Source organism: Metopolophium dirhodum, chromosome 9 (assembly GCF_019925205.1).
Source record: "Metopolophium dirhodum isolate CAU chromosome 9, ASM1992520v1, whole genome shotgun sequence".
In the NCBI taxonomy this organism is placed as follows: Eukaryota; Metazoa; Arthropoda; class Insecta; order Hemiptera; family Aphididae; genus Metopolophium; species Metopolophium dirhodum.
Genome location: NC_083568.1, coordinates 16,677,946 through 16,701,154, shown reverse-complemented (window position 1 = coordinate 16,701,154; position 23,209 = coordinate 16,677,946). Strand labels below are relative to the sequence as shown.

Sequence of the window (23,209 nt, the reverse complement as noted above, 5' to 3'; positions counted from 1 at the left end):
CAAAATAACGATATTAACTATGGATAATAATAGATAATTAAAAAGATATTAAAAGGTACACATAGATAAATATTGTTGTTTTAAACAAGTAAATGTAAAACATCAACAGTTTAATCATTTATGTATTTTCTGCTGCATCAAAGATACTTTAAGGGGCTATAAACATTTCCCACAATATGAATGTGAAAACTATTAATACCGGTGTTCAACTATTTTTAACAAAATAATTATTAATTGTACCTACTACCTAGTCTACTTGTTTATATAATTTTAATTTATTCACATCTGAAAATAATCTGATTGTTTCATACAAAGTATTCTTTAATATTAAGTGAAAATCGTTTCTGACCTCTGTAAAATTGGATGAATAAAATGTGTTTGACACATTGACAACCATTTTTATATTACACGTTGAAGGCTAAGTCTTCGACTGTGGTAAGTTTCTTTATACAATTATTATAGGTTGGTATCTACCTACAAGATATAATGCAACACAGTATTAGTAAAATATTATATATACATATATTTTTTTTTTTTGTACTCATATGGTGCAGCTTTAATTGCCAAGTTTATTGGCTGATGAAATAATATTATTTAGCTACAGAAAGGTAAACACAATAATGAGTTTAAATTGAGTTATACATGTTAATTTGTTTGAGAAAATACATTTTGTGGGTTTAGTAATAAGATTATTATGGTTGTATTCATTGAAAAATATAATAATCCTTTGTGAATTGTAGACTTATATGATTTATTTTCAGGACTTAACATCAAATTAATATTACTATACATTAGAATCAAGATCAAGAAGTATATATTCTGAAATCCATAAAAATTTGATCATAGTTTTCTTATGAGCGTATAACAGATTTTATTTTGCAATTAACAATTGTATTATTTTTAGATTATATTCACACTAAAACTAAGTTTTCAAAAAGTTGGAATTATTTTACGGAAAACGAATGGAAATATCTTTGAAATATCTTATGGCCATTTATAATTATTTTTATAAAAATGTTTAAAAATATAAGTCTAAAATCAATTATTATAATATTCATGGATACATTAATTTAATGTATGGTTCAAAATATATACTCTCCAAACATTTTCAAAAAAAAGTTAATTTAGTTTATGTTAATTTTAGTTTACTCGCACGACAGTTTCAGATCTTTGGCTGAATACTTTTGTAGTATGTAAACGCTTGGTATATCCTTGTTAATATTCAGAGTAATTATTTTTCCAGTGTCTACTTGCTAATTGAGCTATTACCAGTTTTGTGCTGCAGCTAAAAGAAGAAAATACCAAAAAGTAAGATGCACATCTTCCTAGAAAATCGTTTCCCAGACTGTGGTCCGAAGATCCACTGGTAGGGTTTGTGGTATGGGTCCGCCATGTATGCCAAAGGGGGTCCGCGAATTGTTATTATTTATTATTGTTAGGTTAGGTTATTTTTATTACGGGCTTCACAATAATATTTTTTTAAAACAACGCCGTTGTTACTATACTCTAAGGGGTCCGATAGAGGAATAGTTTGGGAAACGCTGTCCTAGAAAACCACGATGACTAAATGAGACAGTTTATAATTAAATTACAATTTTTTAATAACTGATAAATAATAATGTATACAATTATAACTATAACAACTACGGTCTATAAGTAGCTACCTATGTAATAATGTAATACATAAACATGTAAAAACATAAAAACGTATGCCAACACAATTGATTAAAATATTTATAATAGAAGTATTGTTACAGATTATTTAATAATAAATTAAACAATTTAAACAATAAAATATATTAATATGCTGTTACCATACAATTCAAAACAATATACTTAATAAAGTCCAATTTTTTCAATACAATTTTTCAAAAATAAATAATTTGCTGCGTACAAAAAATGCTATTCGTCAATAATTATTTGTATTATTATATTATATTATAGTATTATATTATATATAGTATTATATAACTATCAATCACCTTGTATGTAGTATTTACTATCATAAGCTATTATTATAAAAAAAAACATTAAAATATTGCACTAACACCAGATTTTTGTAAAAAGTTAGCCAATACAACATTAGCATTATCTTATTATACACACGTTGTGGTCTTAGTAATTAAAACATTGAAACATTGTAAATCAAAAAATATACTAAACTATGGTGATACTGTAATAGGTAGGTACTATATATTATCGATCGCGTAGATGACTTTGTTTTTTGTTTCACTCTAATGCGCGTTGCTCGTCTCTACAGACATTTTATATTTTATGGAATGGTGCAGAATATTATAATGATACATTTTTTTAAGTGTACGTCAACGTTATGACTTATTATCATTTTTTTATATTTCTCGGTTTTTTGGAAATCAATTAAATTATTACCAAAGTATAGTCACACGCTGACACGATTTCTATAATATTGAAATGACAAAATCATTTATTCGATATATTTCATATAAAAAACCGTTAATTTCCCTTATCTCCTAAATATTACTATATTAGTCAAACAAATGCAAACATGCTCAGTGCATACGCATAATATTATTTTGCATGCTGCATATCAAAAGATAAATCAGATAGCTACTTGCTAGGTTGTAATTATTGTAAGATAATTAATAGTGTTTTTGTTAGATAATATAAACTTATAAAATACCTAGTTGTAATCAAGGCTGGGCAAGTTAAGATTTTTTTTTTAACTCAGTTAAATTAAAAGTTAATACACTTTTTGTTAACTTTTTATTAAGTTAAAAAAAAGTTAGTTTGTTTAAACAACGCTAGCGTACTTAATTTTTTTTCCAACCCAAAACTAAACTATAGGATATAGTATTAATACTTCATACTGCAGTATTTCCATATAAGTTAGATTCAAATGATATACATTTTTAACTTTAAACAATTTACGGTACATATTTTTTGACATGAAAACGAAATAGACTGAAATACTGAAATATTATAAAATTATAAATTAAATAAATTAACTTAACTTACTTCTTAAAATGAAAAATTAACTCGTTAATTTCACGTTAATTAAGAAAGAAATTTAGTTAATTTTAATTATTAAGTTAAAAAGTTAAAATTAAATTAACTTTTTAACTTAATTTTAACTTTTTAACTCGTTAATACCTAGCCTTGGTTGTAATAGTAAATAATAAATATAAATATAATAAATTATATTTTATCATTACAGTTTTTAAAGTTTAGCGTTCAGTAGTCGTAGTATACGGGTGTCCCGTGTCCGTAAAAATCTAATTTACGTTAACATTTATATAAACTGCAATAACCTTTACCTTTAATATATTTTTAAAAAAAAATAAGATAAAAATAATATTAAATCTTCAAATAGGTAGAGCAGCTCGTTTAAGAGCATTTTAATTCGAAAGTAATAATTTTTTCGACTGACGGAGAAATCCTGTTAATCTTGTTTTGTTCAATTTCTAGATTTTTAGAATTTATATTACGAAACAATGTTTCATATTTTAATTAAATGTATATTAGGTCACGTAGGTGTATTAAATTATTATCTAAAAATTTTTTTCGTGCATTTTTGAAACATTTTTAGGTCATCGAGTTCCGTGCCTTATAGTTAAGTTATTGCCGTCGTAGTCGTACATTACACCACTACCGCCACTACCTATAGCAGAGCCGAGGCGCTACGGGTACTGGGCCTGGGACTGGGGCTGAGACGAGCCGTACGACGACGAGTAGTCTTCGGACGTCTGATGGATCCTGTAGACGGGCATGGCGGGCGACACGATGTCTACCGTTTTCCGGGACCCAGGATACCGTTCCACGTCCGCCGGATAGTTGTGCAATCCAGAGATGTCCACCACCGCCTCGGCGCACTGCCGGTGCGGCACCAGGGTGCTCTCCTCCATCAGAGTGGCCGTCAGGTGACTGCCACCGCCCTTGCCACCGCCACCGCCCTTCATGCAGCTGTAGATTGCCAGGGCCAGCGCCGCGCCCGCCGTCATCAAGGCCTTGCTGGACAGCGCCATCAGGGCGCTGGTCCCGATGGCAGCCATCGTGCCCGCCGCCCAGTACAGGCCGTGGTAGTCTTTCTTTTTTCTACCTTTCAGTTTTCCAAAAAAAAAAAAAAAACAAAATGATATGAAAGATCCGCTGAACAACGATTTTAAATATTTCGGATTAAGAACTCGAAATACCCACAGAAAACCCAAAACTGTGATCCTATCATAGACGATTATTTGGCGAGCTATAATCACACGTTTCTGCAAGCGTATTATTGATACTTTTTAAATATAAACTAAATCCCCGGATCTTACGAAAAACTGGTTTGTCGTAAAATGGAACTATAGGCGACCGAAAGTTGTCCTTAAGCTGCATTATATTATATTATTATGGAAACGTATCAAAAAAAATACCACTTAGCTACCGGCTTAATAAGATAATCGCGGATCACTGCTAATAACACATATCATGTCAAAATTAAAACAGAATCTAAAATTGTTATAATTGATTTCTCGCAAAGCAGTGGTTTCCAAACCTATTATGAGGTGATGAGTATGATCGGCTGACTGGCCCAGTGTAAGTGAAGCGAACAATTGTGTATTCGAAATCTTATACCCGACGCGTCGAATTGATGAATCATTTGAATTTAAAAAAAACATCGCTCCGCTCAGAATATAAAAAACGGATAAACTATACGAACACGTCGTGTTATGCCGTACTTCGTAGGTACTTCCCTTTAGAATTTTTAGATCCAATTTAGCGCGCCTAAGATAGCGTTTTGATTTTTGGTTCGGCGTCGCACGTTCGAAAATTTGTATAAAGATTTATTAGACTTAGTTTTTAGTTCTATGTGTGGCGTATATAGGTAATATCTAGAAACGGTATGACACGTTGCTGATGCGTGTCCCTGCAGTGGCGTCACGCCGGCCGATTTCAATTTTAATTTTTTTTCTCCACAGCAGACGTACCTAATAAACCATTTGACGGATAGTATAATTGCCGTGTACCGCGTTTAATTTGTTTCCAAAATAATAATTACATTTCGTTATTGTTGACGTGCCTATGTATAATATATATATACGCGTCGGTCGAACAATTTAGACGACTTTCACCTCGCGCGTTCAATATAATTCTTACTACCAACAAATGTATACCAATTATCGCGGACAAAATCAATATAGGTAATAGAGAACTACTGCAGACAATCATGTTATAATAATCGGTTATAACGTTGATTATTTGATATTTTATTAACAATCGAATATCCCCGCGGAAGTTATATGTTTTTGCGCTAAACGCGTGGGATAATACGACTGCCAACCTGACAGTATACAATATTATAATATTATAGAACAGTGATAAGACGTTTAGTAATATTTACAATAAGTGCAATAAAATGCGTGTTATCAAGTGGGCGTGTATGTATAGTATATTATATTATATAACTGTTATATTAATATATATTATTATTATGATATTGGGGCGTCCCTAGGACAATTTGTCCTCTACAAAGCGAAAATTATTGAGCGAAAACTAAAAGTTTAAACCCGCATGTATTTGCATAATATAGTTTTAAATCACTTATTATAAAATAACTATTTTAAGTGTGTTTTAAGAGGACGTCGTATGTATTGTCTCCTGCTAAGACGTTTCCTAAAAAATCTATAAGGTCATGACGTAGGGGTGGGGTGGCTGTATAGTATGCTGCGTGTGTACCTACGTCAGTTTTTTGTGCTTAAATTCTTAGTTTTTTCAACAGTTTGGGCAGTAAGTAATGCAAAGACTTGACGGTAAATAATAACATTATGCGTTTAGTCATACTCATTCTGAGAAACGGCAAAATCCGTTCGAGCATGCTGTTACCAACCGATCGGGCCGTCGCGTTGATCGGATTGAGGAGTCTGACCCGCAGATCGATGCTCTCCACGTAATCGTTGAGCCGTTTGGCGATCATGTGGTCCAGCTGGCTGGAGTTGGCCGCGTCCAGCGACTCGTTGTTCGGCAGCAGGCCAGCTGACGGACTACGCCTCTGGAACAACGTGAATCCCGGATAGAGCTCGTAGCTCCGTTCGCCGTCCATGGCGTCCAGAAACAAGAGCACGTCCCTCTTGACGCAAGTCATCGTGTAGTTGTTCGAGCATCGCACCTGTAGACCTTCCTGCAACAGCCAAACACGTTTCGCTAGTTAAGTATAATCATTTTTTAGTCCACACGACACTATCATAATATTGCGTAGTGGTTTATGATATTTTATTACATGGTATTATTACATAGGGAGATGACAAAACGTATGATTTCTATTACGGTAAATATTACTCTCTTCGACATTAGATACGTACCAACATTGTTTTTTTATAAAAATATTAACTCTTGATTTCAACGAACAATACTGTTTGTAACTATATCTTCGACATATTTTTATATTACCAATGATCTCAATCCTGCTAGATGGTTAAGTATCAAGAGTGTCGATGAATCGAAAAAAGAGTATATCATAGCATTCATCTCCTTACCAACTCAGCTAGTCCCTCGTGCAAACTGTACCTACCCTCGTAATAAAATATAAAACTATATGCTCAAAATCCAAACATCGTTTGGTTGTTTGGATAACATATCTTCTAGAATCGATGTAATATTTTTTGCAGACGACGTCTCAATAATAATATGCGTTAGTCGAGACTCGAGAATATCGCCATAATAACTTGGAAAGTATAATTAGCTTAAGTATGTTGAGTAACGATAACTTACTTTACTTTACTTACTAATTTACTTTAATATAACCTATGTATCTACAATATTTTTGATATAAAAACCGCATTAATACATAATATTATTAATACGCTTAAATGTAAAAACGTTTGAATATAATACCGTAGAATATGTGTCTATTAATAATAATATGGTGTATGCAATACGTCATAATGCTGCGATCTATAGCTGTGCACAATTCAATTTGTTTGCAGTTGCTACATATATTTTGTAAACTCAAACCGTACATAATAATATATTTTTTATGGTTATATTTCACGTGAATGAAATGCGTATTTCATCGATCTTCGACGACAGTGAAAAGTGCTTATTACCCCGGCGCCCGCAGCTATCATAAACATAAGGTACATAATATCGTGGATACATGACTCGCGTACCATCATAGGTGTACACGAATTTGGATTCTTCTACACCTATATGTGTATATATATAAGATATATCACATAATAATATCATATCATACTTAGGTATATATTATATTGTCTTCACGTGAAACGCATCTAGTGTGGTATGCCTGTTAAGCTGATGGGAATATTATCTATTGTGTGTGTATGTGTTTACAGTGTGTAGAAGGTTATGCCGCAGATGTAGAGCACGTCTGATCCGACACTAATAACCGTATCATCAATATGCAGGTCATCGTAATAATAATAACAATGTATTCGTGTGTTATACAAGTATATAAGTACCTATATCTACAACAATGTTTCGTGTACGAAAAGGGAAAACCATTCGGTTTGTTTATTTATTTTATTATTATTATTATTATTATTACTGCTACTCGTTTTTTTTATAATAAAATTAAAATACGTTTTATGTAGACGATTTCACGTGATTTGAGAACAATAATATTATATACATACGCGATATACTCGTATGGAGTTCATATAGTGTGTACACTGTACAATATAGGTAACAAAAATATATACGCATGTTATATTACACACATTAAATTATACGCATACGTCAAATGAGTTGAAATATTATAGTTTTCACTGGAACATGATATTATTATTATAGATAGGTACTCTCTACGATTCGATTGTAAAAAATATTTAAATTGTATACGAATTTCGTAAAAACTAAACTTATAGAAAAGGTGATGTGTTATGATGAACATTTTCTCACTAAGTTTTTATAACAATAATACCTACATAATATTATCATAACTTTTCTAATATGATTTGAATGTATTTTACTTATTTTAAATGTTTTTATAATTTTAAATACCTATTTAAAAAACATACAAATTATTTCTTTAACATTTAACCTGACAAGTCAATATTGTGTATTAAAAAATGATATATATTATTTATAATTTCCAAGTAATTTAGTAATGCAAGGATTAGTTTATACTTTAATGTATTGGCTTTGTTCATGTTAAAGATAATAAATTTGTAACAAAATAAGATACAAAATAAATATTATATGGAATATAATAAAATCATATGGTAATTTGATTTGATTATTTCTGGTAATTAGATTAATATTATCATCTTGTTAAACTCACTCTCACTCGTCCCAGCCCTAGATATAAAATACTAACAGTCATTAAACTAAACAATAATTATGACAAATGTATACAACTCTACATAATTGATTGAACTAACTATGGTTAATACATAATTGTTAATTAAATTCAGAGATAGGTACTTTAAATACATTCTACAATTTAACCCCATAGATATACGCTCTTTTACTATAGTTCTTTTTTTTTATAAAACAATATATTTACAATGTATACAAAACATGGCATAATAAGTAAATCTGATAACAAATTTGACAATGGCGTTTAGGTGAGAAAAGCGGTGCCGCCTGACAAGTTTAAGTTAATATTACTATGATTTTAGCAGGTCTCTGGACTATTGCCTTATCAACCTTCTGGATATGAGAGTGACAAAGGAAAGTCTTTTTGGTAATGGATTAGAATGCAAGTGGAGCTTTGAATAGAATTTGTTGTAATGAGGTTTGGCCAGGTCGTTGAGGGTTGGTAGATTCAGTTCTTTATGGAGATTTTTGTTGGTTACATACCTAGAGGTTATTAAGCGGAGGCAAATAGATTGAAACGATTGCAGGGTTTTGTGGTTTGACGGGTTTTAGTTCCTACGGAATATTTTTTAAATTTATATTCCAACGAAAAATGTGAGTATTATTAATTTTTATGACGAATAAAATATAGTATATTGGGTATGATAGTCAACTTACACTTTTAAACAATTATTTTTATAAAGTTAAAGAAGTAAAATATGTTAAGTTGGTGATGTATCAGTATTGCATCAAGTGTTCAAAATATTTCGAATAACATACGATCATTTCACACTAACGGGTATTATGTGATTTAAAAAATAATAACTAAAAATACTGAGAGGTGCCCATTTAAAAGTATAAATAACCTAAACGATAATAGTGTTATTATATGACTTTATTTAAAATAACTTATCTACATCTTACTCCATTGTTTTATTATTTGATTTTATTATGCTGCAGTAAGTACAATAAGTACATTTTTGAAATTCATTCAGTTGTATGATTTTATGAATAATTATCACTAATTGTATTTATTGACATTAATTTTAACACATTTTATATTTTATACAGTAGGTAAAAAGCAAAAAAAAATTACAATTTAAAACTTGTGTTTTACTTCAAATATTTTAGAATGAAATTATGTCTGTTCTACGATAAAATATGAGAACCTATAGCAGAAAAGTTTATCTTTGCATATTTATCGTATACATTTCGCATCGCTTACGTATATCAATGTTATTCAGTCGTAGTATCTACATATTATATTTAGATAATTAATTTTAATGTATTATACCGGATGACAATATAATTTATTAATAATAGTAAACTGTTATTAAATTTATAGTTTTTAATTATCCATATTATAGAATCAATAGAATTCAACTATAATAAAATGATATCATATTAATGTTGAATAATAATATATATAAGCATAATTCATTAGATTTATTTTATTATTAAAGTGGCACCTGTTATAATAAACATACTACTTACGTACACTAGTACCATTGCTAATTTCTACCTAATTAGCTTATAATATTATATTGAATTGCAAATTTCTATATATAATGACAGCTAAAAAATGTAATTTTTGTGCGATCAATATTCTAACATACACCAATATTTACTGTTGTTAAAGAAAAAATATACTTAACGCAAAAAATTAGATGAATTACATTATATTATAATATATTATAATTTGAATTGTTTCTTTCTACAAAGTAAAATCTTAAGAAATATTAGTATTATTCCAATACATTCATTAAAGTCTCTAATATTCTTAGGATGTATAAATGTAAAAATTAATATGTATCAATTAGAAAAATGCAATTTATAAAACCAAACAGATAATTGTTCATAGAAAAATTATATTTATTTATTATATAATATATAGTACTTACAATAGTGATTACTTTTAAAATTATTATATAGTTAACATTTAACGTGTATTTTAAAAGAACTACCTACTTAACTGCACTTATTTGATAGTATTATCTCTTATTCCAAATTATAAAATTGTATTTTTTTTTTCATATTCTTTGTATTGTAAATTGATATAATTCTTAAATGTTAATTAAGAGCTTTACATTTAAACACAATTGTATATTATACAGGGCGTAACAGGAAGACCTGACGAAAAAAAAAATGATGCTACTTAATGTATGACGAAAATTGTTAAATGGAAGATTGTTGTATGGAAGTTTCACTGTATATGTATATGTAAAATATCAACTTTCAAAATTGATTTTGATTTATTGAATCAAAAATTGTATTTAATATTTTAGATAGCTGGGGAAAGTCATTGTTTAGTTTCGGTAGGTATGTATAAGCATATAGTTTATACATTAATTCAGTGACCGATGGATTTTTTTTACTTATTTAATTAGTTTCACAATAAAAGAGTATATGTGTGAAAGTAGTATAAACTATTTATTGTTAAAATCAAAATAAGAATTCTCAGAATGGACTGAACGACACGAAACCGATACCAGTATTGGTAATCCATTATCATATAAATTATAGACATTCGATTGTGAACAAAACGAATCGTTTTTCATCGTGGTAACTAAATTTTTTGAAGTAGGTAATGTGTTACGTGCATGCAGTAATCATGCTAATGTCACTTTCGTCAGGTTAGATTTATTCGTTATACGATTCACAATGCCTAAACCCAAACATTCTAGATGAGTTACCGGGAAAAAATGGTTGTAAAATATAATTGGAGAATTCGGTTCAAATAATATTTTGTAGGTACAAGAACAAAAAAAAAACTTATCCAATCATTCAAATTTTGACGGGTCGCTTACTGCTGATTGTGTAAGGTGATAATTGTTTTTATTAACGAACGTGCTGAACTACATTACAGTATCACTAATAGGTATATATTATTATACAATGCGTATTAATTTGACATATTGGTATTAATGGTATTAATACATTAAACCAATGTATTTGTTCCAATTTCGAATGATACAGAACAATGGAACAAATAAAAATACGAATATAAGATGATAAAAAAAAAAAAAAAAAACATAAAAAACTAAAGATTTTTCATGCGGTACACGATGATGGAATGGTTTCTCGCCATTGTCAATGGTTTTACGGCAGTATGGATTCGTTAATCCACGTGTTAAGTGTTCTGAATTCTGATAATGAATCGTAAATCTATGTTGAAGAATAGACGATAAGAAAGTCGAACAGTGACACTAGTGAATAACAATAAAGATAAAAAAAAATTACCTTTAGATCACCACAGAACATGTCGTGGATAACTTATAAAATACGTAAAATATACATAAAATACGTGTTTGAGCACACGATTAACCCAAACCACTTGGTTATTAGAATATTATGCAGTGAAATTGAGTCTATTTAACTGCAGGTCCCTCGTTTGTATATAATAATAATTAACTGAATCAAGGAACACAATACGTTTTTTAGTTCAACCATGATTTTTGTTTTCAATAAATACCATATTTTAGTGACCTAACCTTGTACGGTTTTAGAGATCAAACATTTTAACCATAGTATGATGATACATTTAAAGTTTAAACTATTATCTTAAGATTTTTGAGTAATTTGCCATGAGGAAAAACTTTAAACAAATATACTAATAAAATGAAAATGGTTCTAATACATTTGGTAGAGATAATTATTATTAGACGATAGTTTTTTAATACAGCAGTATAATATAAAGCTTTTATTTAATCAAAACTAAATATATGAATACCTACATGATAATATTATAATTTGGTACACATAAATAATACAAAAAGCCTAAAAACTGGTCTAAAACCTTGTACTCTCTAGGTTATAGGCCAAAGCGAATATAGTTTAAAAGGTGAAACATTTCCTGGAGGGGGTGATCATGTATGACGTTGAATAAAACAACGAAAGAAGATTATGTGAAACTAAAAATCTATTAAAAAAGTAGGCATAGACGCCTTACGCGTATTTATAAACTTTACATTACAGGCAAATAACCATAACAGACTGTTGAAGACATTTATAATAATAAAAAATAATCAAAATATTACTAAGAGAAATCAGTTCTCATTTCTCAATCACCAAGTGGTGGTCGATGGCATAAAACATTTCGTGAGGTAAGTTTGTACATGTTTTTTCTAACTCTAGGACGCTAGGTAAAATTGGTTACAACAATTTAAAATAAATAGACACCTATATTATAACATAATAACATATTGTAAACTATTTTTAAAATAAAATTGTTCATCCTTCTCTTTCTAAGCATCTACCCTTTTAAACATCGTTTCCTCGAATAAAATCACTCAATAATAATATTTTTTTCAACGGTGCGGAAAATATAACATTATAATATTATAGAGCTTTTCGATGTATGCTAATCTGTTCATAGATCGACTAAATAAAATAATTCGATTGAAATTTAACTCGAAACTCGCCGTCAATCATATTTTTGTTTTATCCGGAATACGACATAGATAGAAAACAAAATTCGACAGACGAGTGAAATTCAAACACCTTTTAGAAGTTAAATATACATTCTTAAAAACATAAGTCCTCTCGACCCTTCAAAGCCATCGGCCAAATCGTGATAATTTTGTAAATACATGACACACACCCTATCGACATAATATTTATATTACGACTATTAAGTATTATCACATTATTAATGTTATTATAATATACCGCACCTGTACCGGCGTGGACGTCGTGACGTTGTCGGCGGCCAGCAGGACCGTCGCTCCGGCGATCAGGTACAGGACGACAGGACACAGTGGCAGCCACGGAGGGTGCATGTCGTTGGGCCCGGTGCGAGTGGTGACTTAATAATATTATGCGTTATACCGCTTTTATGATACCAATAGAATAGTATTGCAAGTTCTGCGGTGGTGGCCGCGGAGAGCTACGACGACTGAAGTGCACGGAAGGTTAATGACTGATGGCGCTGGTATATTGTACCGCTAACGAGCGGCGCCGTCGTCGTCGGGGTGTGTGATCCGCCTCCGCCACCGCCGGTATATATGTATAATTATTGCTGTCTTCGCGTGAATCGGCGAAAAATCATTGTCGCGACAAGTGAACCGTCAAACAATAGCGTCGGCTGTAAACGTTTCCATATAAAACCAGTCGTTTTTTTTCTCATTAATATTCCCTCCCCCGTCGGCGGATTTCGTTTCGACTTCGTCGGTTATAATACACCGATCGGCATACCACCGCTGCTGCGTCGTATGATATTACACACCTTTTGCAGCCTATGCCGTTTTTCCGACGAGACGACGGATACGATGATGATGATGATGATGATGATTGTAAGCTAACGAAACGACGACTACGGCGATGGTGCCTCTGTGGGACCGTTTAGCCAACTGGCGGCGGCGGCGGCGGTAGAGGTCTACAAAGCGGGTAGATTCGATGGAAGATTTCGAAAATCGGCCGGTTACGGTCTTATGGCCAATAATAATGGTGTATATAGGCAGAGCCCATAGGTAATTGCCATTATAATAGTATATAATGTGGTATTGTTGTCGTTATATTCATAATAACATTATCCTCATTGTGTGTGTGTGTGTGTGTGTGTGTGTGTTTACACACGCGCGCACGTGAATTTACGGGGAATTAAAAACAGTGAAAACGCGCCGGTTTCGAACCCCCGCGCAAACAAGCGTTCGGCATCGTTTTGACACGCGCGCATATACGTACACGATAATATCGTACGAATCGCGGACGGAATAAATAATCAGGCCGGTGGTCGGGTCCGGCGATCGCGCGCTGTAACGATAACGATGATAATATATAGTACACATGACGTGTAAATCGTACTCTGGCGCGGTAGACTGACCGGCGTCCGGGCACGAGTATAGTTTAATGAGTAAAAAACAAAAGCGGGAAAGAACAACAATTTTCCGACGGTAATGAAAAAAAAAACGGACGCCGCGCGCGCGAGCCCATTGAAATCATCGCCGCGCGCCGTCCGTGTGATAATTAATTTTCCGCGGAAATCTCGCCGCCATCTATACCTACCCTCTTGACACACATTGTGTCAGTTTGTGCCGAATCACCGCCCGTTTACTTTTACCTACGCAAAACGATTTCCAACGTATTTTTTTTTTTTTCATTCCATCCTCCGTCTCTCGATCCACACGCATACGCGCGAGCGCGCGCCGCACACTTCCACCGGTAATCGTTTCGTTACACGGCTCTATAAAAACTACCCACGCGCCATCGGACAGCTCCAGTTCGCGGGTTCATTCCGTTCCGATAACACCACAGGTCGGCTCCACAAGAGTCATCATCAGATTACTGTTCGTTGTCCTCTTCGTCCGCATTATACCGCGGTCGCTGCAAGCTCACCGCGCTGCACTGGTTTCCGTCGTCCTTTCAATTGCGTTTTCAAGCAGTCGTGTTTCTTCTCGACCCGAACCACCGCCATCATCGTCACTATCGTCATGCAGACATTCGTGTGCGGCCGACGAAAGCGCGACGCCTCAGCGGCGATCGCGGTGGCCCTGTGCGCGACTTGCCTGCTGAACGCCGCCTCGGTGGTGCAAGGGCAGACCGATACCACGGCCGTGCCGGACGTCGTCGGAGGCGGAGGACCGCAATTACTGTCGTCGTTGCAACCACCGATGACGACCACCAACGCTCAACACCAGGCCAAGTACGATGAATCGGCCAACACGGAACTCCTCAAGCAGGTAATTAGAAAATTCGCATTTTTTTTTTCTTTTTCACTTTCCGCCCCGCGCAAATTGATCGCGAATTTTTGCATGTGTACGCGTGTACCACCACGCCACTACCACTGACACCACCACCTCAACCATCGCCACCCACGACTTGCAAACGATTGCCGGAAGACGATAGAGATATCGTTTTACGTTTTTAAATTCGAACCCGTGCTCACGTTTGACAATTATCAAGTATCTAATTATAATCAATCACACAACACCCTACAGTTGTCGAAGAAAAATCATCGGAAATCTGATTAATTAAAAACGACGAAATCGTCAATTTTCGTGCATAAAGTTTGCTCGAATCGTTCTAAGTTTGATATCATGTTTTTTATCAATGTTATTATTTCCATCGAACGTCGAGGTAAAGAAGTCCACAACGTGAAATGTACGTTAAGCGTTTTACACAGTGGTGTGATATTTTGTTCCGAACGGATTCATAAATTTTATCATTAATATATTATTAGCCCCCACCTAACCTTTTGTGCTAGTTCCACCTATTTGAGAAGACTAACATTAATTTATTAGATGCTTATTTTTTATATAACAATATTATAATATGTAATTTATTTAGGATCTAAGGATCGTTACGTATTTTTAATTTTTTTTTATTGTCCTCTGTCATGCTACTGTGCTATGTTTGGCGTAATGATTTTCAAATTGTCCACCGCACACGTCTTTTCATCCTTATTATGCAATTACCTGTCACGTGTGTTTGTTAATATACAATATTATATACCTACCGGGTTATCATTTTAACGTAATACACTGATTATTTTAAAAATAATTTTCTTAATAATTTTAAGTTGTTTTTTTACATAAACATATCGTATTTTGGTGGAGTAGTTTATGAGTTATAATAGTATTTAAAGTTGAAATGAGTGGAGAGGAGTAGTACACGAGTATCCCAAAATGATAGTTCACTACTGCGCTCATCTAAACTTTAAATATAAGCTTATAACTAATAAACAGCTAGTCCAAAATTTGAATTTTATACATCGAAATACTCTGAATAATATTCTGCTTAGGAATATTAAATTAAAAATATGTTACTAAAATAATGAATTTACGTCAAATGGTTCAGTACATATAAATTATATAAGTACACCCCTACCCCAATTCTCCGATGAAACAGACTTTCTAAAAAATCCATAAATATACTCACATTTGACAATAATAATTATTATGAAAATAATACGATATCCATGACACATAATAACTATCGACACATATCCCTCATTCCCTCACTGTTCCATTATCACACATTTCCGAGTTTAAATTAACTTAGTGCCCGGTATTTTATTATATGAAAAAATTATAAATTATATATACCTCGATTATTTTAGCAGTGAACACTATGATTATTTCAAAGTATTGACTATATTTGTTTTTCATCCATATTTGTTAATATTTTCTAGAACCTATACGGGATTCCACACTACCGTTTTCTTGAGAAAAATAGACCTATATACGCATTGCAGCGTACTGGCTTGAGTTTTATTCCGATAGTAATTTTGAAAACATATTTCAATTTATTATGAAATATGTTTTGAATCATTTGATTCTGAATTATAAAAAAAAAAAAATTTTATTTCGGAGTCAGTATACACGGTAGAACGCGTATAGGTGTACTTCTTTGAAAAAAACAACCGTACTTACCACTTGTGTGGAATCCCCCGAATGGTAAATTCGATATTTTTACGCGGAAATGTGTAGAAAACTTTATTTATCAATCAACCGTCACATGGAAATACGTAAAAAAACGCCTAAAATATAATACTCGAGTGTTCGCTGTTGGGACGATCGTTTGTAAAAATGTTGTACTGAAATATTGAAACATAACATGACATAATATTATTATTACATTCGCGCGGCGATCTCGTCGACGTGCCAGTTGTTATTACATACCGTCGTTTGTGTGCGCGCGCCCGCGTATATGTTGCGCAACAGGTGTTGATGAAGAAATGTCTGCACCGGTACACGATGACGTGCCTGAAACTGGACCTGGTCCGGCTGATCGACCGGCTGGGCACGGCCCGCGCTTATCAGCTGGTACCTGGCGTGTCGCTCGTCCGGGCTTCAGACGGCAACCAGACGACGATCACCGGCGGCGGAGGCGGTCACCATCATCAACAGAACCAGCACCATCGCCAGCATCACCATCACGGCGGCATACCTCCGGACGTGGTCAGATCGCTGGTCCGGGGCAACGATTCGGCCGATGAGCTGGATGGGTACCTGATGGAAAAAGTCGACGCGTACCTGAACAGCCTGTCCATCAGCGTCAAGCTGGTCGACTCGGCAGTGGTGGAGAAGGTGCGCAATCTCAGCAGTCAAATGCTCGTCAACATACTGCCCACCGGATTGCTGGAGACCGGTAATGATAATCGTCACTCGTTACGTAACCACTGTCGTTTGTATCGTGATATTGCCATCATTGTTGTGACATTTCCAGCGGGTCCGGGTCCATGATAGCTGGTTTTAGGTGGTGAAGGTCAATCAAATGAAACTGAAATGAACAATTATTATGTTACTACGGCATATTCTAATTCTCTATTTCTCGTCGATTAAGGGTTGAATTTCCGTGTAACTACTTCTAATCTGACTTAAAATATACAAGTGAAAATAATATTTAAGGGGATTGTGAACGGTCGGTTATTATAACCAAAATGTACCAATCTCTTTTTAATCATACCGATGGACCTGATAACGCGGTAACACATCTGAAAACTAATTTGAGTTAATTAATAACATGTCTACTTGTGGTCGATCAGACCATTTTTTTAGAATTTTGTTCCTCAACTCAGAGAAATGTATGAAATTTTAAATGTTGATTATTTTAAATGTTAAATTATTTTAAATCTTAAAATGTGTCCTGATCGATCTTGAGTAGACAAATCAGTTTTTATAAGTCTTGTCACGTTTTCAGGTCACGTTAATTGGTAGGATTGACAAAAAGTACATGAGAATTTGTTTACCGTTCACTCGCCGAGGTGATGAATGTACTAATAATCACTTAATACTCACACATTTACAAGACCCACGTGCACGCTATTCGAAAATATCTTATTTTTAACCTTATTTTAAAAACTGTCCATTTGCTGCAATTTCCTTAATGCCTAGTTATTTGATCCTGATTCTATTAATTAGGTAGTTCTGATTATCGATAGACTTTTTGTTTTCATTTTGCACCATTAAATATTATCTACCAGTGTGGTTTGCGGTGCACAATCATAGACTTACAGAATTAAGACAGAACATGTTCCCCGAGGACTAGGAGGCGTGGTTGTGCCAAACCGTGGATTAAGAGATATAGATTGAGTTTTATCATAAGTTTAAGAGGTATGGATGTATACTGTTCCGAGGACAGCCAATCAGAGTGTATTGGTTCAATTTCATTATTAATTATGATAAGCCCGATCCTCGTAACAAGCGCCATATACTTACACGCGTTACCATCCCTTATGTTCCGTCTATATTATCTATGACCCTGTGATTGTGATAAGTATATTTTGTAATAAACAAATATCTACTAGTTTAGATGCTTTTCAAAAAATGTATTCTTCTGCGTATGATTATAATAATATGATGTACAACAATTATTATAATACTCGGAGATAAAAAAAATATGCGTACAAATGTACAATCCACAATAGTATTATAATATTTTCAATCTAGTCGAACGACAAATATTTTTTTTTTTTACTTTTCGTCCTCCTCGCTCGCTGGCTCGTTCTTTCGATTGTCGTCGACCAAACGGTTTTCATGAATCGATTAATATTACTATAAGTTTTCCGTGTTTTTAAACGCTAACTCGTCCGTGTCGGATACATTATTATTATTATTTTTTTTTTGTTTATATTGAAATAATATAATGGTATCGGTTTGTCACGTAGCCCTAAACTGTTGAAAATAATGACCTTTTCATGAATATACGTATGAGAACAATTATTATTATTGTGTAGATTGGATCAAATCAGATTTAAATATTACGAAGACGTAAAAGCGGTCATGAAAACGTATTATCTATATGTTATGTATGGAAGTAGGTACGAGTAACCTTAACCCGATTTGTGAATTTTTTTTCTCAAATTAATCTTAACAATACATTGTTTTTCTTACCGTTATTTTAATATTCTTGTCGTGTTTAACATACTTGGAGCGTGTTTATAAAAAAATGTGTTAATACAACACCTTTCGTAGTGGTGTCTGTTATAAATGAATCCGAATTGTAGACGTTATATTAAAAAAAGTCGTCCCTGTGTAATATTTTTTACTTCGATCCGTTTTCATAAAATTGAACACCTCGTGTGAATATCTTACCACAGTCAGAATGAGACGAGAAATTTAATTATTTTGACAACGTTTCCAAATTGAAAATTTGCCAAACGGCACTTCATACGTGTCTTGACATTTTACTGAATTGACACAATTTAGAACGACAGGTGGAGCTTAAAAAAAGGCGGGTCTTAAATGAAAAATAAACACTTACCTATAATGGATCAGAAAAACGAAATAATTTAAATCGTTTAGCTTTTAACGTTTGGTGTTTAGATCGTTTATGACAGTTCCTATACTACAATATTATACCTTTTTTTTTGAACCGAGAACCGCGGGGTCGGACTACCATCGTAATACTTCGACCCCGGACGCATTGTTTCGACTCCGGGACAATAATATTTATCTATTAAACCCTGTTGATATGCGCTGACTGACAAATTATTATAAATATTACGAGATTCGTTACATGTTTTAAAACATTATTTTTTTAATAGGTATTTACAAAACAATATTATTCAGGATTTCACTACTAAAAACCAAACATGGCACCAACGTTCGATAATATATTTTTATAGAATAAATTTAAAACGCATTAAACAGACGATTAAAATTATTTCTACTAGGAATGTACAAAAATATAATAAACATTTTATAGAAATATATAATTTTCTTTTTCAACTAGAAATTTAAATTTTTACGAACAAATTAAAATATACCTATTATTCATATTATGTATTTAAATTTTTACGTGCATATTCTGTATGCACAGCTAGTATTGAGATGTATTTTATTTTTAATATTATTTTCGTAACACATTTGAAGAAAGCACTTTTTTAAATACCCCCCTCGTAACGCAATAGAAATTATTCACTTTTTTAAACAATTATATTATTGAAACTACGTAACTACCTAGGTATACTATTATTGTTGATGCTAATTTTGATTTGATTTTTAATGATTAATGATATTGACTCCGGTCCACTGTAGGTGATTATAGACGACAACCTAGTATGTCACCTATTCATATAGTATTAAGTGTAAAATAATTAATTCGTTAATATATAACCTAACCCAGGTAACACCTACAACGACACGACGCGAGTTCTGAACTCCAACCAACGAGACGACGATCGCGGCTTGTGTACGGCCGCCGCGCTCGGTACATACCGCGACCGTTGTCGGGTGATGACCGTTTTGGTAACCGTTTATATTTGTTTGTTTGTCCACACTCAGGGCGGGGCAAGAAGGACGGTATGAAAGCGGCCCTGTGGTCGGCTGGCACTCTGGCGGCAATCGCCTTCGCGTCGCTGGCCGCAATGTCAGGCAAAGCGCTGATGACGGCCATGTTGGCGCTCGTCCTGGCAGCCGTGTGCGCGCTCAAAGGCCACGGTGGCGGTGGCGGCGGTGGTGGCGGAGGTGGCGGTTACGGCAAGACGTCGCATTACGAGATCATCACCAAGCCGGCCATATACGATCACGAACACCTGGTTCACGGAGCGTCGTACTCATCGGCGCCGTACAGTTACGCTCGACACCTTACCATGGACGAGAACGGCGGAACGCATCACCCGATCGGACGCGGCCCGCCGCAGCCTCAGCGCGTCAGCGTCGTGCACGCGGCGCCGGCCGCTCCGGCCACGGCCCCGTCCGGTGACGCTTCCGGCCCGGGCCAACAGGCCGGCGACGAGGACGCGGACGACGAGGCCAGCGTCGGCCGTCTGTCATATCCGCTGGCGCCGATAGCTTACATACCCACCAACAACGCCTGACACGTGGGGTTTCGATGTTATTATTTATTCGTCCACTTCATGCAGTCGACGTCAATGCTATTATTATTATTATTATTTATGTTTATCTATTTATTTATTTATTTATTTATTATAATATTTCAAATTTTATTATTTTCGTTTTAGAATATGATGGTGTTACAATATTATAAAATTGTATTATTATAAAATTATGTGATTTTTTCAGTATTAAATACCACCGTATACTCGTATACATTATTATATTATATTGCAGGTTTTTTCCCTGACATTGACCAAACATTTTACATTGCATATTATTAAATGATCTACATTCTCAAAAAAGAGGGAAACATAATTTTTGAATTTTTTACGTCTATTTTTAAACAAACCGTATTTTTTAAACACTGAGATTTTTTTACTTCACATTTTGTAGAAACTTTTTTCTGTGTGTTCTCAAGCATATGATATTTTATGTATACTTTAGATTTTGAGTGAAGTAACTTTTGGATCAGAATAAATGCTTTAATTTTCAATATTAAGGGCGGGCTTTGGTAGCAAATTAGACTATACTACTGAACATATTAATGTATGATAATTAAAAAAAAAATACAAAGTTAATACTCTTTCGTATTAAAATATCAAATCTATTATTAAATACCAAATGGGCATTAAAATATTAACATTTACTAGTGTAAATAATGAACTTACAAGGTTGGCTGTGAGCTTAGTTTATAGAGAATTGATCATTAGAGAATTATTTATCATTAACCTGTGTCTATCAAAATGTGGATTTTCGAAAAAATTGATTTAGCACCTTTTGGTTCTGAGCCCACTATCAGGCTCATCACTATCATGAATCACCGTTAAAATATTATATATTATATTTATATATTGTTATTATTAATACGGTTAGCCGGTATGTTGAATTAATATTATTTGTGTCTAATAATATACTTTAGAAATTTCAAGAACTCACGAATAATATTTTTAACTTATGACACAAAACTCGATCTTTTTCGTTCAACTTATAACAATATATAATTTCGTACGAAAATTGAAATTCAAATAACTATAAAAAAAACTGTGATTTTATATTTTCTAGATTTTCTGGTTACAGTATGAACTACTTACGTGCAACCTTCTTTTAAATTTTTTATCCTTAGCTAAACAATTTGAACATTTCATAAATTTTTAACTAAAAAATAATTTGTATTCAATTTGATAAATTTTGTTGAAATTTGAATCTAAAATGATTATAATAAAAAAATATTGTGGATGTATTTTAAATATTTTTAAACATATATTGCATCAATATGTGAGGGGAATCATATTGAATTTTCCAGCTCTTCGACTCGACGAATATAATTGTATTGTTGTATTGATTTTTAAAGAAAAAAAAACTGAAAAAATTGTAAGTTGATAATATCCGTAAGCAGCTCATAACAGTTTAAAAGTATAGGAAATTATAAGATAAACACAATATGGTGTAAAATTAAAATATTTACGGTTTTTCGTTAATTTACAATCAAATAAGAAATATCTAATGATGTAAAAACTTCACACTTATAAAAATATAATTTGACTTTTCATTACACATTTCAGTACACAAGTCTTGAATTAATATAATACCTGTGAATGAAACAAAAAAAAATAACAATTATAATAAAATTACATTTTGAAGAAATTGATTATTGGCAGACATTAATGGTTTTTATAATGCAACAAGTAAGTGATGTAACGTCATAATTCAATAGAGCATTTTCCGGTTGTTTTACTGAACGTGTCACATACAGATTACACACGTAATAGTGCGAGTTTTAAAACATAAAATATATATCAACTATTATACTACGACCAGCAGTGTCAGCGATCCTATAGTCCATTAGTTGCTTCAGCAACACATACACAATTTGGTGGGTGGGTGCTGTGTGGTTGGATGTTGGGGGATTATTTATCATACTAATGACCACTTAGTGTAACCTAATTAAAAACAAAACAATACTAAATACAAGTTTTGTAATAAATCATTTTTAGAAGAAAACGTAGCATTTATAATGTTATTTATATTAATTATCCAACTAGTAAATTATAATCAATATAATACAGACAGTATAATTATTATGTGGGCTTTGATTCTTGCCATTTTAAACTCAGAGAGAAGCAATACCAATTTTTGACAAATTCGATTTTTTTTTTTTT

General features: G+C 33.0%; 2 protein-coding genes across 3 annotated transcripts; one reads left to right on the top strand and one right to left on the bottom strand.

The window, feature by feature from the left end:
* Positions 1-1,813: 1,813 nt before the first annotated feature.
* Positions 1,814-16,777, bottom strand: LOC132952714 (uncharacterized). 2 transcript variants are annotated; one of them, XM_061025108.1, is made up of 3 exons: positions 16,641-16,777; positions 5,797-6,133; positions 1,814-4,075 (listed from the first exon to the last, which is right to left on the bottom strand). In XM_061025108.1, exons 2-3 carry the CDS (start codon positions 6,095-6,097, stop codon positions 3,657-3,659), a joined length of 720 nt encoding a protein of 239 aa, XP_060881091.1. In that variant the 5' UTR covers positions 6,098-6,133; positions 16,641-16,777; the 3' UTR covers positions 1,814-3,656. The 2 variants fall into 2 exon arrangements, with proteins under 2 accessions (XP_060881091.1, XP_060881090.1); XM_061025107.1 differs by lacking the exon at positions 16,641-16,777 and adding an exon at positions 12,945-13,619.
* On the top strand, positions 14,383-21,261 carry LOC132952713 (uncharacterized). Its single transcript, XM_061025106.1, has 3 exons — positions 14,383-14,948; positions 16,932-17,358; positions 20,496-21,261. Exons 1-3 carry the CDS (start codon positions 14,700-14,702, stop codon positions 21,029-21,031), a joined length of 1,212 nt encoding a protein of 403 aa, XP_060881089.1. The 5' UTR covers positions 14,383-14,699; the 3' UTR covers positions 21,032-21,261.
* Positions 21,262-23,209: the final 1,948 nt, after the last annotated feature.